The sequence below is a fragment of the Dreissena polymorpha genome, chromosome 1 (assembly GCF_020536995.1).
Source record: "Dreissena polymorpha isolate Duluth1 chromosome 1, UMN_Dpol_1.0, whole genome shotgun sequence".
Classification (NCBI taxonomy): domain Eukaryota; kingdom Metazoa; phylum Mollusca; class Bivalvia; order Myida; family Dreissenidae; genus Dreissena; species Dreissena polymorpha.
Genome location: NC_068355.1, coordinates 119,523,599 through 119,539,269, shown reverse-complemented (window position 1 = coordinate 119,539,269; position 15,671 = coordinate 119,523,599). Strand labels below are relative to the sequence as shown.

At 36.5% G+C, this 15,671-nt stretch overlaps 1 protein-coding gene across 4 annotated transcripts in view; it reads left to right on the top strand.

Annotated features, from left to right (window-relative positions):
• Positions 1 to 15,671, top strand: part of LOC127846943 (uncharacterized) — a 115,597-nt gene that overhangs the window by 3,573 nt on the left and 96,353 nt on the right. For 2 of the 4 annotated variants that reach the window (XR_008033748.1, XM_052378381.1), the window contains exons 2-6: positions 1,984 to 2,094; positions 8,500 to 8,702; positions 9,248 to 9,294; positions 12,515 to 12,693; positions 13,669 to 13,785. Coding sequence is in view for 2 of the 4 variants with exons in the window: in XM_052378381.1 (XP_052234341.1) it covers positions 1,984 to 2,094; positions 8,500 to 8,702; positions 9,248 to 9,294; positions 12,515 to 12,693; positions 13,669 to 13,785 (657 nt within the window). In the remaining 2 variants the exon portion in view is untranslated. Of the gene's footprint in view, positions 1 to 1,983; positions 2,095 to 8,499; positions 8,703 to 9,247; positions 9,295 to 9,332; positions 9,348 to 12,514; positions 12,694 to 13,668; positions 13,786 to 15,671 lie in introns of those variants that run through there. The other 2 variants (XM_052378429.1, XM_052378421.1) reach the window with 2 other exon arrangements.

The window sequence follows — 15,671 nt, the reverse complement described above, 5'->3', positions numbered from 1 at the left end:
AACATAAATATAAATAAGTATAAAATAAATATTAAAGTAAAGTAAACTGTGTTAAAAATAAAGAAGAAATCATATGGTAATTAAGTTAGTGTATTTATAGTTATTACACAGTTATATGGTACACAAGACATATGGTAAAATAAGTGCATGCATGTACATGCATTTGTAAATTGATTGTATATACATACATTTAGACATGATGAATAAAAACATTGAACAAGAGGGAAAAAAGCCTAAATAATACATGTTTTGTAGCTCTATTAAGATATATATATTGGAAGAAGTGCAATAAAAGAGTTATAGTTTTGCTTTTATGACTAACAAACTAAACATTTTTGTATTATAATAAAAGATTTGAATGAAAATATTTAATTTCATTGAAGTATTTTCAATAACAATTTTAACCTGCCTATATATTCTACCAGTAAAAACTATAATTAATTGTAATGGAAACCAGATTAAAACACCCCCACCAAACATAGTTACTTCCCATAGCAGTTAAAGGGAGTTTTCCACATTTTGGTAAATTGACAAAATTAAAAAATATTGTTTCAGATCATGGCAAATTTTTATTGTAGTTATGATATTTGTGAGGAAAACATTTATACTGAACATTTACTATGCTCTAAAAATATCAATTATAGGCATCTTTTGACCATATAAAAACCTGAAAATAATAAAGTGTTGCAACGCAAAATGATTGAATAATTTGGAGAGTTCTGTTGTTGTCTTTATATTTTGTGACACTACCAGGATTGCTTATATAAAGTATAAAAGAAATCACTAATTGTATGAGCATGGATCGTCAAGTGGTCTAAGCGTTAGACTTTTACTCCAGGGGTCAGTGGTTTGAGCCCAGTTGAGAGTTACTTTTTTTTTCTTTCTTTGATTTTATTCGTGTTTTTTTTTTACAGGAGCTTTTTAGATCCAATGTAAACATTTATTAAATATAAAGCATATAATGACAAACTTCAATAAATAGCAAAATCTTTAACAAAATATGTTTTGAATTATGAATAGTTGCTTGGATACAACAAATTTATAATAACAACATGATTTTTTCAGGGTCAATATCTATTTAGATTTATTATTTAAGGATTTGATAATTTTTTACTTCTAAACTTCGAAAAATGGACCCAAATCAGATTAGAAATTATATCAATGGCATTCAGAGGATTCATTAGAATATTCACTCTAAATGTCACATGTTTGGTTTACATGATCTTCAAGATACTTGGTCAGATAATGCCCCAATACATCACTCTAAATGTCACATGTTTGGTTTACATGATCTTCAAGATACTTGGTCAGATCATATACCCCAATACAATCTTGACTGAGTTTGAAATAAGGTCATGTGGAGTCAAAAACTAGGTAAATTGGTAAAATTAAATAAATAGGCAATAGCTTTTGAACCCTTTTGAACTCATTTACTGCCCAATCTTTATGACACAGACGATTTTACCTGAATTATATCACATTGGAGTTTGAAACAGCATTTACTGCCCAATCAGAATTCGGCAGAACATTTCTCCCAATGATATCTTGTCAAAGTTTGAACGAGGGTCATGTGAAGAAATTTTTTTATGCCACCATGTAAAATTAAATAAGCTTGTGAACACTCTTTAGGTCACTTTGTGAAACTATATCAGAATATTTTTGTTATGAAATCAAGGCCAAGTTTGAAACAGATTCACATGAGAAGGGCAACCAGTTCACAAGATCAAATGAAAGAAAATACTTTATTTGTGGCATATGGTTCTTGTCCATTGAAACCAGAAGCCTAGAAAAATCTTACATATATGGCTATTGTTTAACTATTTTAACTCACTAAGTTATATTTTTACAAACTCATGAAAAGTGCTCAGAACAGTTAAAACATTGACAATTGATTTTTTCAGTAAAATTCTATTTAAACCTCTTTTGATTTTGCAAATAAGTAATAATTATTAAAACAGCAGCAAAATATAAAATCTGTTTTAGGGTGCAGGATCAAAGCCTACCTCTAGAGCTGGTTCAATACGGTCAGGAATTACAGCAGTTTCTGAGTATGATGATGATGACGGAGATGATAGAGAGACATTGGGAACTGAGGTCTGGTCAATTTGATTTGGGTCGTGCTCTGTAAAAAAAGAGGGATTAATGCATGTTCGTAAAGTGTCGTCCCAGATTAACCTGTGCAGTCCCCACAGGTTTATCAGGGACGACATTTTCCGCTTTTATGATATTTTTAGTTTCAAGAAAGTCTCTTCTTTGCAAAAATCAAGTTTAGGCAGAAAGTGTTGTCCCTAATTAGCCTTTACGGACTGCACAGGCTAATCTGGGACAACACTTTCGTACATGCAGTTAACCCCCTTTTCACAGATCGCAGCTCATTTATTTTATTTATGTTTTGCTTTTGGCGCTTTTTTTAGCTAACCTGAGCACACCATGCTCATGTTGAGTTTTTGTGATCGCCTTTAATGTCCGTCGTCCGTCATGTGGCATCAACATTTGCCTTGTTAACACTCTAGAGGCCACATTTATTGTCAAATCTTCATGAACTTTGGTCAGAAGATTGGTCTCAATGATATCTTGGATGAGTTCGAAAATGGTTACATTTGCTTGAAAAACATGGCTGCCAAGGGGCGAGGCATTTTTTTTGATATGGCTATAGTAAAACCTTGTTAACACTCTAGAGGCCACATTTATTTTCAGATCTTCATGAAACTTGCTCAGAAGATTGGTCTCAATGATATCTTGGATGAGATCAAAAATGGTAACATTTGCTTGAAAAACATGGCTGCCAAGGGGCGAGGCATTTTTCCTTATATGGCTATATATGGCTTAGTAAAATCTTGTTAACACTCTAGAGGCCACATTTATTGTCTGATCTTCATGAAACTTGGTCAGAAGATTCATCCTAATAATATCTTGGACGAGTTTGAAAATGATGCCGGTTGGTTGAAAAACATGGCCGCCTGGGGGCTGGGCATTTTTCCTGATATGGCTATAGTAAAACCTTGTTAACACTCTAGAGGCCACATTTATTTTCAGATTTTCATGAAACTTGGTCAGAAGATTTGTCCCAATGATATCTTAAATGAGTTCAAAATTGGTAACATTTTCTTGAAAAACATGGTTGCTTAGGGGTGGGGCATTTTTCCTTATATGGCTATATATGGCTATAGTAAAATCTTGTTAACACTCTAGGTTGCCCAATCTTAATGAAATTTGGTCAGAACATTTGTTTCCTGTGTACAGTAGACTCTGCCAATACGGACTCTCCAAATACCGGAAATCTCCCGATTCCGAACGGTCAGGCCAGTCACGTATTTTCGCCTTCTATTTCTTTGTTAAAAAATGTTGAATAAACCGAACTCTCAAAACCGGAAACCGAACAGATATCTCCTTGAATTTCGTCATTTTTAACATAAAAAACATTGAATACACTGGACGGTCCAAATTCTCAAGATTCTAGAGGCGTGTAAATAACAATACCTAGTCAGCTCGGTGCGTGCAGTGTCACACCTTCAGCTCGCGCATTTATCGATAATTGGATTAAACATACCATAAAGGTGTCAAGTCGTTACCGCGCTATTTAAGTCTGCTTAAAGAATGTAAAACAAACTGTGAATGTCTATTATAGATGTGCGGGACACCAAAAAGTGATTGACGCGATCGCTTTATTAAGCTTATGATAAACAGTTTAATTACAAAATTAATGCATGCCGTTGCGACGATCACTTTTTTGTGATCTTCTCGGGTAGTTGAAAAGATCTTATAGCCATTTTAAACGCTTAAATGGTTGTGACAAGACTTGCTGAGTTTTGTGTGTGTGTGTGTATGTTTTGTTAAATGTGTTATGCCTTGAATAATAAATCGTGTGTCCACAACAATCATATTTGTGTTGTAATTCGTCAAAATTGTCTATGATGTTTGGCGCTTCCTATTTGTAACAAATAAAACTTAATTAATTCAGTGCTATTTATAGCGAGCTCGAACACGACTCACTCGCCTATATGACAAATATCAGGTAAGCATGTACATGAACGTACATGTATAAAGCACCACGCTCACTTAGGGATTAATAAAAACAATTCAGTATGGAATGTTTTTTTGCTTTAAATCGAATAAAAACACATTTTTATATCCCCCACCACTATAGTGGGGGACATATTGTTTTTGCCCTGTCTGTTGGTTGGTTGGTCTGTTGGTTTGCGCCAACTTTAACATTTGCAATAACTTTTGCAATATTGAAGATAGCAACTTGATATTTGGCATGCATATGTATCTCATGGAGCTGCACATTTTGAGTGGTGAAAGGTCAAGGTCAAGGTCATCCTTCAAGGTCAAAGGTCAAATACTAAGTCAAAGCGGCACAGAAGGGGACATAGTGTTTCTGACAAACACATTTCTTGTTTGAAGAATACTTTAAACATAAACATCACATGAGTACAGTTATCACATGGTACATGTTAATGTATATGCATTGTTTTATTCTTATATGATTTTGTACTCAATGTATATTTCGGCAATATGTCTACTCTTAGTAAGCCGGAACTCTCTGAAAACCGGACGATCAGGCCGGTCCCCAGACAGTCCGATTTACAGAGAGTCTACTGTAGTAAAGTTTGGTTTTATTATGTCATTTTTATGTAACATTAACTGTATTATGCAATTTTTCATAACACAGAATTTTCATAATTAACATAACTGTTTTAGCCATTAGCACTTATAATAAGCCTATCAACTAAGAGAAAGCTGAAAGAAAGACAACATGTACATGATTTTGCAGTATTTATCTCCCTTGTTTAACCTGGTTCAGTAATCTATTTTTAGTTCTGCTCTGGAATTTGGGAAGATATTGATCATTGATAAATGGACTTTTCTGATGAAAAATATACTACTCTGCCAGTGATCTCTTCTGAACTGTATAAAATAAGCTGTTTTGGCTGATTTAATCACCTCTTGATGCTTTCTTGAAAAGGTAACAGCTCTTGAAAAAGGTTGGAATTTTGAAATAATTAAACTCTAAATTATTTTAACACCAGCATCAAGACATTTTGGCATTATTTTCTGAATTATTTTTATAATTTAGATTATTTTTATTTGGTATATTCTAAATTAGAAAGACTCTATTTTATTTCAAAAACTTTAGTAAATTCTTCTTATTTTTACATTTGTTTCACTGAAGTTTCATAATCTCCATAAAGATTGTTCTTAAGATTAAGTTAGACCTATTTTGTAAACTAGACTTTTTGAAGCACTTTCTAGACTTACAGTAACTAATATTTATATCAGTTTTTTGACAGATTGTGAACTTCTTTTTAAATTCATTAAGGTATTTGCTGTATGTTGTTCATTTTTTTTAACGATACTTAGATTCCTTAGACTTGGCTCGTACCTGTTCTTAATTCTCTGTCATTGTTCTTCATTTTCCGAGTTCTTGGAATAAAAGTAAGTTATTTTTGTTAAAGCTGCTTTGGTTTTCACTTATAAATAAATTCTTTGAGTGTATTCAGGCGTCTCTGGCTGGACGCCTTTAGTTAATTGAATTACAACCAGTCAGTGGTGTCATCCTGACCGGAAATAAACGTTCATCAAATAAATATTTCGGCATTACATAAGTGCTCACAAAGTAACATAACTCGTAACCGTCCTGTGACCGGTTCATTTGCGTAAGCGAAGGAGACCGCACTACCACACCTGGATACGAAAGTTGAGTTTGAAAATGGTTTGGATTGGTAAAAAAACATGGCCGCCAGGGGGGGGGTCTTTTTCCATGTATTTATATGGTAAAAAAGCTTGTGAACACTCTAGAAGTCACATTTTGTGCCTAATCATAATGAAATTTTGTCAAAACACTAGTTATGTGGATGTCTCGGACGAGTTTGAAAATGGTCGTGATCAGTGAAAAAACATGGCCGCCAGGGAGTGGGGCAGTTTTCTTTATATGTATATAGTGAAAACATGTGAACAGTCTAGAAGACACATTCATGAATTTGGACATATCTTGGAAGAGTTAAAAAATGGTTCAGGTCTGTTAAAAAAACATGGCCACCAAGGGGCCATTTGTTGTTCATTCTTCATGAAACTTGGTTAGAACATTTGTTCCATTGATATTTTGGGCTGCAAAGAACAGGTCATTTCTTTTTATCTCAGGTGAGCAACTTTGGGCCTTTCAGGCCCTCTTGTTTATTAAATATAATATTTCTAAAAATATATTTTGCTACAAACCTAATATTTTGTACATAATATACCCCAGGTAACTTTACACATGTTTACTTTTGAGATTTTTTTAATTCTCCTTTTTCCTACAATGTTACGCTCATTTAAAACCAAAATGTTTATGTTTTGTTCAAATATACATATATTTCAACTTTATAATTAAAAACAACAACAAACAAACTAAATAAAATAAAATTTCTATATAAATGTATTAGTACAATTTGAAAGGCCTGCAACTAAACACACTTTTTATGCTCCCCGAAAATTTTCGGGGAGCATGTAGTTGCCAGTTTGAAGTTCCTTACTTCCTTCCTTCTGTCACACTTTTGTTACAGTTTCTCATAGCGCCTTCAATATTTTACCGATCGGTTACATATTTGGCCTGTAGGTACCTTGCATTGACCTCTACCTTTTAATAAGGTTTGAGGTCACTGGGGTCAAGGTCATCGAGTCTTATAATAGATTTTTCCGTCACAATTTTGTTACAGTTTCTCATAGCACCTTCAATATTTTTCTGATCTCTTATGTATTTGGCATGTAGGTACCTTTCATGGACCTCTACTGTTTGATGAGGTTTGAGTTCACTAGGGTCAAGGTCGAGGTCACCCAGGCTAATAATAGATTTTTCCGTCACAATTTTGTTAGTTTCTCACTAGCGCCTTCAATATTTTACCGTTCTCTTACATATTTGGCCTGTAGGGACCTTGCATGGACCTCTACTTTTTGATGAGGTTTGAGGTCACTGAGGTCAAGGTGAAGGTCACCAAGGCTAATAATAGATTTTTCTGTCACAAGTTTGCTACAGTTTCTCATAGCACCTTCAATATTTTTCCGATCTCTTATATATTTGGCATGTAGGTACCTTTCATGGACCTCTACAGTTTGATGAGGTTTGAGGTCACTAGGGTCAAGGTCACCCAGGCTAATAATAGATTTTTCCTTCACAATTTTGTAACAGTTTCTCATAGCGTCTTCAATATTTTACCGTTCTCTTACATATTTGGCATGTAGGTACCTTGCATGAACCTCTACCTTTTGATGAGGTTTGAGGTCACTGGGGTCAAGGTCAAGGTCATAGAGGCTAAAAATAGATTTTTCCGTCACACTTATGGTACAGTTTCTCATAGCGCCTTCAATATTTTACCGATCTCCAACATATTTGGCATGTAGGTACCTTGCATGGACCTCTACCTTTTGATGAGGTTTGAGGTCACTGGGGTCAAGGTCCACTGAGGCTAATAATATATTTTTCCGTCACAATTTTGTTACAGTTTCTCATAGCACCTTCAATATTTTTCTGATCTCTTATATATTTGGCATGTAGGTACCTTTCATGGACCTCTACCTTTTGATGAGGTTTGAAGTCACTGGGGTCAAGGTCACAGAGGCTAATAATAGATTTTCCGTCACAATTTTGTTACAGTTTCTCATAGCGCCTTCAATATTTTACCGTTCTCTTACATATTTGGCATGTAGGTACCTTGCATAAACCTCTACCTTTTGATGAGGTTAGAGGTCACTAAGGTTCAAGGTCACAGAGGCTAAAAATAGATTTTTCCGTCACAATTTTGTTACAGTTTCTCATAGCGCCTTCAATATTTAACCGATCTCTTACATATTTGGCATGTAGGTACCTTTCATGGACCTCTAACTTTTGATGAGGTTTGAAGTCACTGGGGTCAAGGTCACCGAGGCTAATAATAGATTTTTCTGTCACAATTTTGTTACAGTTTCTCATAGCGCCTTCAATATTTTACCGTTCTCTTACATATTTGGCATGTAGGTACCTTGCATTGACCTCTACCTTTTGATGAGGTTTGAGGTCACTGGGGTCAAGGTCACAGAGGCTAAAAATAGATTTTTCCGTCACAATTTTGTTACAGTTTCTCATAGTGCCTTCAATATTTTACCGATCTCTGACATATTTGGCATGTAGGTACCTTGCATGGAATTCTACCTTTTGATGAGGTTTGAGGTCATTGGGGTCAAGGTCAAGGTCTCGAGGCTAATAATATATTTTTTTAGGTGGTTATTAACACATAGATTGACAAAGCGCATCATCGGGGAGCATCCAACAGTTTCACTGATATTCTTGTTTTATTGAGGTGTCTATTTATATGTGTTATGTACCTTTACATAATCTGCTGACAAACTATGAAGATGTTTATTAAAGTAATATTATTTTTTGCAATTCATCAATTTAATCTTATTTGCTCATTTTAGTCAACAAATGAATGTCGGATTGATTTGTAGATTATTTTCCAACAATTGTACACATGTTTGCCACAGATGTCGGCAGTTATGCCCAGGCAACAGTACAGGCCTCCTGCAAACTTTCACAGCCCAAACATGGCTCGATTTGAGGAATACATAGAAAAGACAGAAGTGCAGACAATTTTCCGAAAGCTTCTGAACATTCTGCTCAGCCGGCCTGAATTGCCGTACAACCCCTATCCAGGCTTCTGTGGCAGAATCAGAATGTACCAAGAAAGGTAGTGATTGATATTATAATTTTTCTGTGATACTTTTCTATATCTACATATATAAATTAACAACAATTTCCTTTGTTTATTTTTAAGAGAGATATGGTTTATTTTGGTCCTTTTGTTGATTTTTTTTCCTTATATCATCATATAACAATAATACTATATATGTATACAATTGTTTAAGGATTTTTTTACGCCCCCCTGATTGAATGATCGGGGGTATATTGTTTTGGGCCTGTCTGTCAATGTATGTGTGTGTCCCAAAACTTAAACCCAAACTTTAACATTGGTCATAACTTTTGCAATATTGAAGATAGCAACTTGATATTTGGTATGCATGTGTATCTCATGGAGCTGCACATTTTGAGTGGTCAAAGGTAAAGGTCAAGGTCATTCTTCAAGGTCAAAGGTCAAATATATGGCTTCAAAGCGGCGCAGTAGAGGGCATTGTGTTTCTGACAAACACAGCTCTTGTTTAAAGTTTAGTAAAATCGTTTGCATCTTTCTACACGTTTTTTGGTTTTGTATTTTAATCTTTATTTTAATTTCAGGTTTCACCTCGAAAAAGAAAATAAAGAAACGATACTGAGATATTTAAGTAAGTTTTTAAATATGAATATTTTTCTTGATAACTGATACTGAGATATTTAAGTAAGTTTTTAAATATGAATATTTTTCTTGATAAGCGGTACACTTTCTGCATGCTGTTTGATATGCATACTTGTAATGGACAAAGATATTTTCACATTTATTGGTCACTGGAATAACTGCCAGACTGACAGCACTGTGTTAACCTGATCAGTATAATTCTATGTGCCAATCAAGTTCCACCACAGCAGTTACTCCAACACCTCAGAAGCCTCCTCAAAACATTGCTTGCTTGCAGTGTCTTAAGAATAAGGAGGTCATTGTATATGGGCTGGGTCATGCCAAAATGTATCTTATGCCAATTAAATCAAACCATTGTACCTAAAGACCAGTATGTCTGCTAATGAAACCATGAAAGCTTGCTTGACTTTAGTCTGCAACAGAGTGACTGACCAAAATGTGGGATTGCCACTGGACGCACATGGCATAAGAACCCTTCTCGCATGTAATACATGTAATTGTTCTTTGTACAAATTCTGTGTAATGTCATCACAGTAAAATGTAATCCAAGTACCTTAGTGCTTTTGTTTCATGACCTATAAATAAATGGTTTCCCATTGGTCAAGAACTAGGTTATTGGCACACAATTTATAATCATATTTAATATAAACAATGGCTGTTTGTAAAACATGCATGCCCCCCATATGGGCTGTCAGTTGTAGTGGCAGCCATTGTGTGAATACGTTTTTTGTCACTGTGACCTTGACCTTTGACCTAATGTAAGTTATCATCCGGAAACCATTGTACTATTTCGAGTCACTGTGACCTTGACCTTTGACTTAGTGACCTGAAAATCAATAGGGGTCATCTGCCAGTCATGATCAAGGGGGGGGGGGGTGGGGGTGAGAGGGGGATATAATGTGGGGTATGGTAATTTATAAGATGTTTAAAAAAAAAAAATTTGAGAGGTGGTGGGGGGTGAGAGGGGGGAATAATGTGGGGTGTGGGGTATATATATGTTTAAAAAAAATGGGAGGGGGGTGGGGGGGGGGGGGGGTAGGTAGGGAGTGGTAGAGGGGATATAATGTGGGTGTGGTAATTTATACAGATGTCTTAAAAAAAAAATTGGGGGTGGGGGGGGGTGGGGGGTGTTGGTGGGGAGTAGGGGGTGTGAGAGGGGGTAATTAATGTGGGGGTGGTTGGGTTATTTATAGAGTTTAAAAAAAAATTGGTGGGGGTGGTGGGGGGGTTGAGGAGTGGGGGTAGGGGGTGAGTGAGAGGGGGTAAGGTAACTGTGGGGTGGTAATTTATTAGATGTTTTTAAAAAAAATTATTTTTTGGTGGGGGGTTAGGGGGGGTGGGGGTTAAGGGGGGTGTTGTAATGTGCGGGAGGGTGTTGAGTAATTATTAGTTTTTAAAAAAATTGGGGGGGGGGGGGTGGGGGGTGGGAGGGAGTGTAGGTGGGTGGGGCGGTGAGAGGGGGGTAAATGGGTGGTGTGGTAATTATAAGATGTTTAAAAAAAATGGGGGGGGGGGGGGGGTCGGGAGGGGGGGTAGGGGGGAGTGAGGGGGGTATAATGTGGGGTGTGGTAATTTATTAGATGTTTAAAAAAATGGGGGGGAGGGTGGGGGTCAGGGGGGTGGGGGTGGGGGAGGTAGGGGTAATAATGTGGGGTGTGGTTATTTATAAGATGTTTAAAAAAAAATTGGGGGGGGGGGGGGGGGGGGGGGGGGGGGGGTGGGGGGGTAGGGGGAGGGGGGTCTAATGTGGGATGTGGTACTTTCTAAGATGTTTAAAAAAAAATCTTTTTTTTTTTTGGGGGGGGGGGTGGGGGGTAGGGGGGTTGGGGGTGAGAGGGGGTAATAATGTGGGGTGGTGTAATTTATAAGATGTTTAAAAAACCATTGGTGGGTGGGGGTAGGGGGGTCGGGGCGCGTGAGAGGGGGGTCTCCTGTGGGGTGGGGTCCTTTCTTAGCTGTTTAAAAAAAAATTGGGGGTTGGGGGGGTAGGGGGAGTGAGAGGGGGGTATTAGATGTTTAAAAACAAATTGGGGGGGGGGGGTGGGGGTAGGGGGGTGGGGAGGTAGGGGGGTAGGGGTTGAGAGGTGGTTTAATGTGGGGTGTGGTTATTTATTAGATGATGTTTAAACAAAAATTAGGGGGGGGGGTGATATCCTCTATTCATTAAACATGAAATTTAAACTTATTGCATTTGTTTCCCCTGTATATAAGAATGATATAATAGTGTATTACCTCCCCTGTCCTGCTTATATTTATATTAATCAACAAAATTAAACATTAACACAATATTTTATATACAAAATATACAAAAAAAATCATATTCTGATAATATTTTTACTGATCCACTTTATTTTACTCAAAGGATGATGTTTCATTGGACTGATAATTATAGATTTAGGATTACAGACCAGTTGCTTCAGTTATATTGTTCAGAGTTCGCCCTGTTGGCCGTGTATGCATTCTTGAGTTATCATCCAAAAACCATTTTACTATTTCGGGTCACTGTGACCTTGACCTTTGACATAGTGACCTCAAAATCTGCGAGTCATGATTGATGTACCTATGAAGTTTCATGATCCTAGGCCCAAGCATTCTTGAGTTATCATCTGACAACCACCTGGTGGACGGACTGACAGACCGACAGACAGACAGACCGACATGAGCAAAGCAATATACCCCCTCTTCTTCGAAGGGGGGCATAATTAAATCTTATTCACCAGGCTAAAAAAAGCTTGTGTTTCTAAAAAAGAAATAATATTTGTTCAAATGCAGCCAAGACAAATCAATTGACATCATTTAAAAAAGCCATTTACAAAGTTACAAATAATATTTGGTGCATATGAAATTGTTTTTAATAAAAAGCATTTATAATATCAGTGAATTATTACTGGTATAATATAGTAAGTCACATAAGAAAACAATCATTTACAAAACAACCATAGAATAGGATTTGATATTCAGTGGGAGAAAAACACGTTGACCGAAGCACATATAATATTTTATGGTCCTCTTGTCAACAAGTGAATAATACTTTCAATTGAATATAATAAATAATTGCTCTAGCATGACAGTATATTCCAGGTATTCAAGTTTCTCAATGACAATATATCCCTGTCATGCATGTTTAACAACACTATATCCCATCGTTTTGTTTCAACATGATGATTCATCCCAGGTATTCATGTTTCACCATATTTTCCCCTGTATAGGAAATGACCTGGAGAGTTGCTATGTCCAGAATCTGTACACAGTTAAGCACTATCGCAATGTCTGGGGAACCAGCAGCATCCTCAAGGTCATTAATCCCGATTCCTTGGAGAAGTATCGATGGCTTGTGAACGATGTAACACCTCGTCTAGAGGATCTCCCCTCGTCTGAAGGCTACTCTGTAAGTGTCCATACGAGTCCAGGAGGAATTTGACTCAGGGAGTGTGTTGTAATTTGACTCAGGGAGTGTGTTGTAATTTGACTCAGGGAGTGTGTTGTAATTTGACTCAGGGAGTGTGTTGTAATAATAATAAACTTTTAAACATGTCTAAAAATATGAAAACAAGTTTCGTGTTCCCTAAACTTGTTCTAACATCTTTTACTGTTGTTAAGAAAATTTTGTTTTTGAACAAATTGAAGTTTTATCTAGAGATTTTTTAATAATCTTAAAGTAAACAAAAACAATGATTTTCGGTACATTTGTAAGGTAGGTAAGTCCCATGGCAAAAAATGGCTCAAAATAGATATTGTGGTGATAAATGTATGTATAATCAACATTTTGTAGTGTCAGTGGCCACATCATTATTGAGCTTGTTGGATGAATACTATAGTCTATAGTGCAGATTACATTATTCGTTTATTTGTGTGTGAAGCTAATAAGCTTATCTGTATTTAACGCTTACCTGGTTTTATATTTATCACGTAAGTTAATAATTTTTCTATGTCTTTGTTTTGATGAGGACCAAAAGAAAATGACAGAAGAAAATGCTGCACATCAAATGACCGCAAATTATTATTATGCTTCACAGATTCATCCCAATCATGATAAAAGGAAGCTAACTTTTTATGATGAAGGCTTATTTAGACAATATTTTTCTGATGGTTGGATATATGAGCCTTTTAACTGGGCTTAATGCTTGTGTATAAAGTATTGTCCCTGTGCAGTCCCCACAGGCTTACCTTTGAGGACACTTTCGGCCTAAACTGGATTTTTAGACTAAGTTTACACACAAAATTTCATAAGAGCGGAAAGTGTCATCAATGTTTAGGGTTTGCAGACGGCAAGGCTAATCTGGGATGACACTTAACGCACATGAAATAAGCCCAATTTTCCCTGGACAGGGCTCATATAACTCCAATCTCCGTGTGGTTGTAGAACCAGGTGATGGTGGCGCTGATCGGCCCCGCAGTGTTTGACGGCTCCTTCTACAAGTCTGTTCACTCCGTACAGATTAGGCTCGAATACCTTGTTGCGGGATTTGACGTCACTCAGGTTTGACATTGGGATGTACTAGTTGTTAGCCAGACTGTTTTAAACGAGTGCATATTCTGCATGGTTGTATGATACATTTCAAGCCACTTCTCGGACAATGTCAACATTCTGTTGTATTTAAGTGATTACTTCTTCATTATCCCTTGAGTGGTGGTAGGCATGGAAACAGTTCAACAATTAGTTTAAAATTATTATGAGATTGTACACTAGGAGACTTGTCTAAGGCAAAACCTTACAAACTCAAACATCTCATCAAAGACTTAATATTTTTATTTAAAATTGTACATGTGATCATTTGACTATTTTACTTTCTGTGCAAGCTCACGACACAATAATTCATCTGTGATGATTGGACACTTAAGCACATGGGTTAGGTATGATTTAATTTTTTTGTATGTGAAAATGGTTAAACATGATATAATTGTTATTGTATTTCAATTCCATCATTTTAGGTAGGTTCTCACATCACATCAGGAAAACATAAAAATTATTTGAAAACACAAAATGACTCGTAGATATTCAGGAGTGCAGCTGCGCAATTGGCATATTGGCTACCTACCCCATGTGCTAAAGCCTCCAATCATCATGGATAAATGATTTTATTGTGAGCTAGCACAAAATGTTGTCCAATTATCATATTTATAATTTTAACTCAAAATGTTAAAGTGAGATTTTTGCAAATAGAAATTTTGCAAAGTGCATGTTGCATTAAAAAAGTCTCTCAAGTAAATAAAGCTGTAAATCTTGATCCCTTTTCAACTTTCTTGTTTGTTATTCAACTGCTAATCCCTACCTAGATAAGACCATCAGTCTATGTTTGGCCAAACCATGGCCTTTCAATGTCCTTAACTATAAAAAAACCCTAAAAATCAAGGCAGTGATGACAGGCCAAATAGGGGCATACTTATAAGCCAAATGGCCTTTGTCTTGCTTACACACTCAATATTTGTACATATACTTAACAAACCCTAAGCAGGGCACTCCTTATGCAGTAAGGGTCATGGATGGGAACAACTTTAAGACAATAAGCTCCCTGTTTGTTTTTTTTCATTCCCTGCTAATCAACAACAAACTGGCACGCAATCTACCTACATACAGGCAAATCAGGGGCGTCACTTTCACCTCTTATGGTGTTTAGGTGTGTAAAGAAAGTCTTTTCTAAACCAATTTATAGTCAGTCTGGGTGGAAATCATCTTCCCTGATAAAATTGTGTGAACTTTACACACAGTCAGTCTGGGTGGAAATCATCTTCCCTGATAAGATTGTGTGAACTTTACACATAGTCAGTCTGGGTGGAAATCATCTTCCCTGATATGATTGTGTGAACTTTACACATAGTCAGTCTGGGTGGAAATCATCTTCCCTGATAAGATTGTGTGAACTTTACACATAGTCAGTCTGGGTGGAAATCATCTTCCCTGATAAGATTGTGTGAACTTTACACATAGTCAGTCTGGGTGGAAATCATCTTCCCTGATAAGATTGTGTGAACTTTACACATAGTCAGTCTGGGTGGAAATCATCTTCCCTGATAAGATTGTGTGAACTTTACACATAGTCAGTCTGGGTGGAAATCATCTTCCGTAATAAGATTGTGTGAACTTTACACATAGTCAGTCTGGGTGGAAATCATCTTCCCTGATAAGATTGTGTGAACTTTACACACAGTCAGTCTGTGTGGAAATCATCTTCCCTGATAAGATTGTGTGAACTTTACACATAGTCAGTCTGGGTGGAAATCATGTTCCCTGATAAGATTGTGTGAACTTTACACATAGTCAGTCTGGGTGGAAATCATCTTCCCTGATAAGATTGTGTGAACTTTACACATAGTCAGTCTGGGTGGAAATCATCTTCCCTGATAAGATTGTTTGAACTTTACACA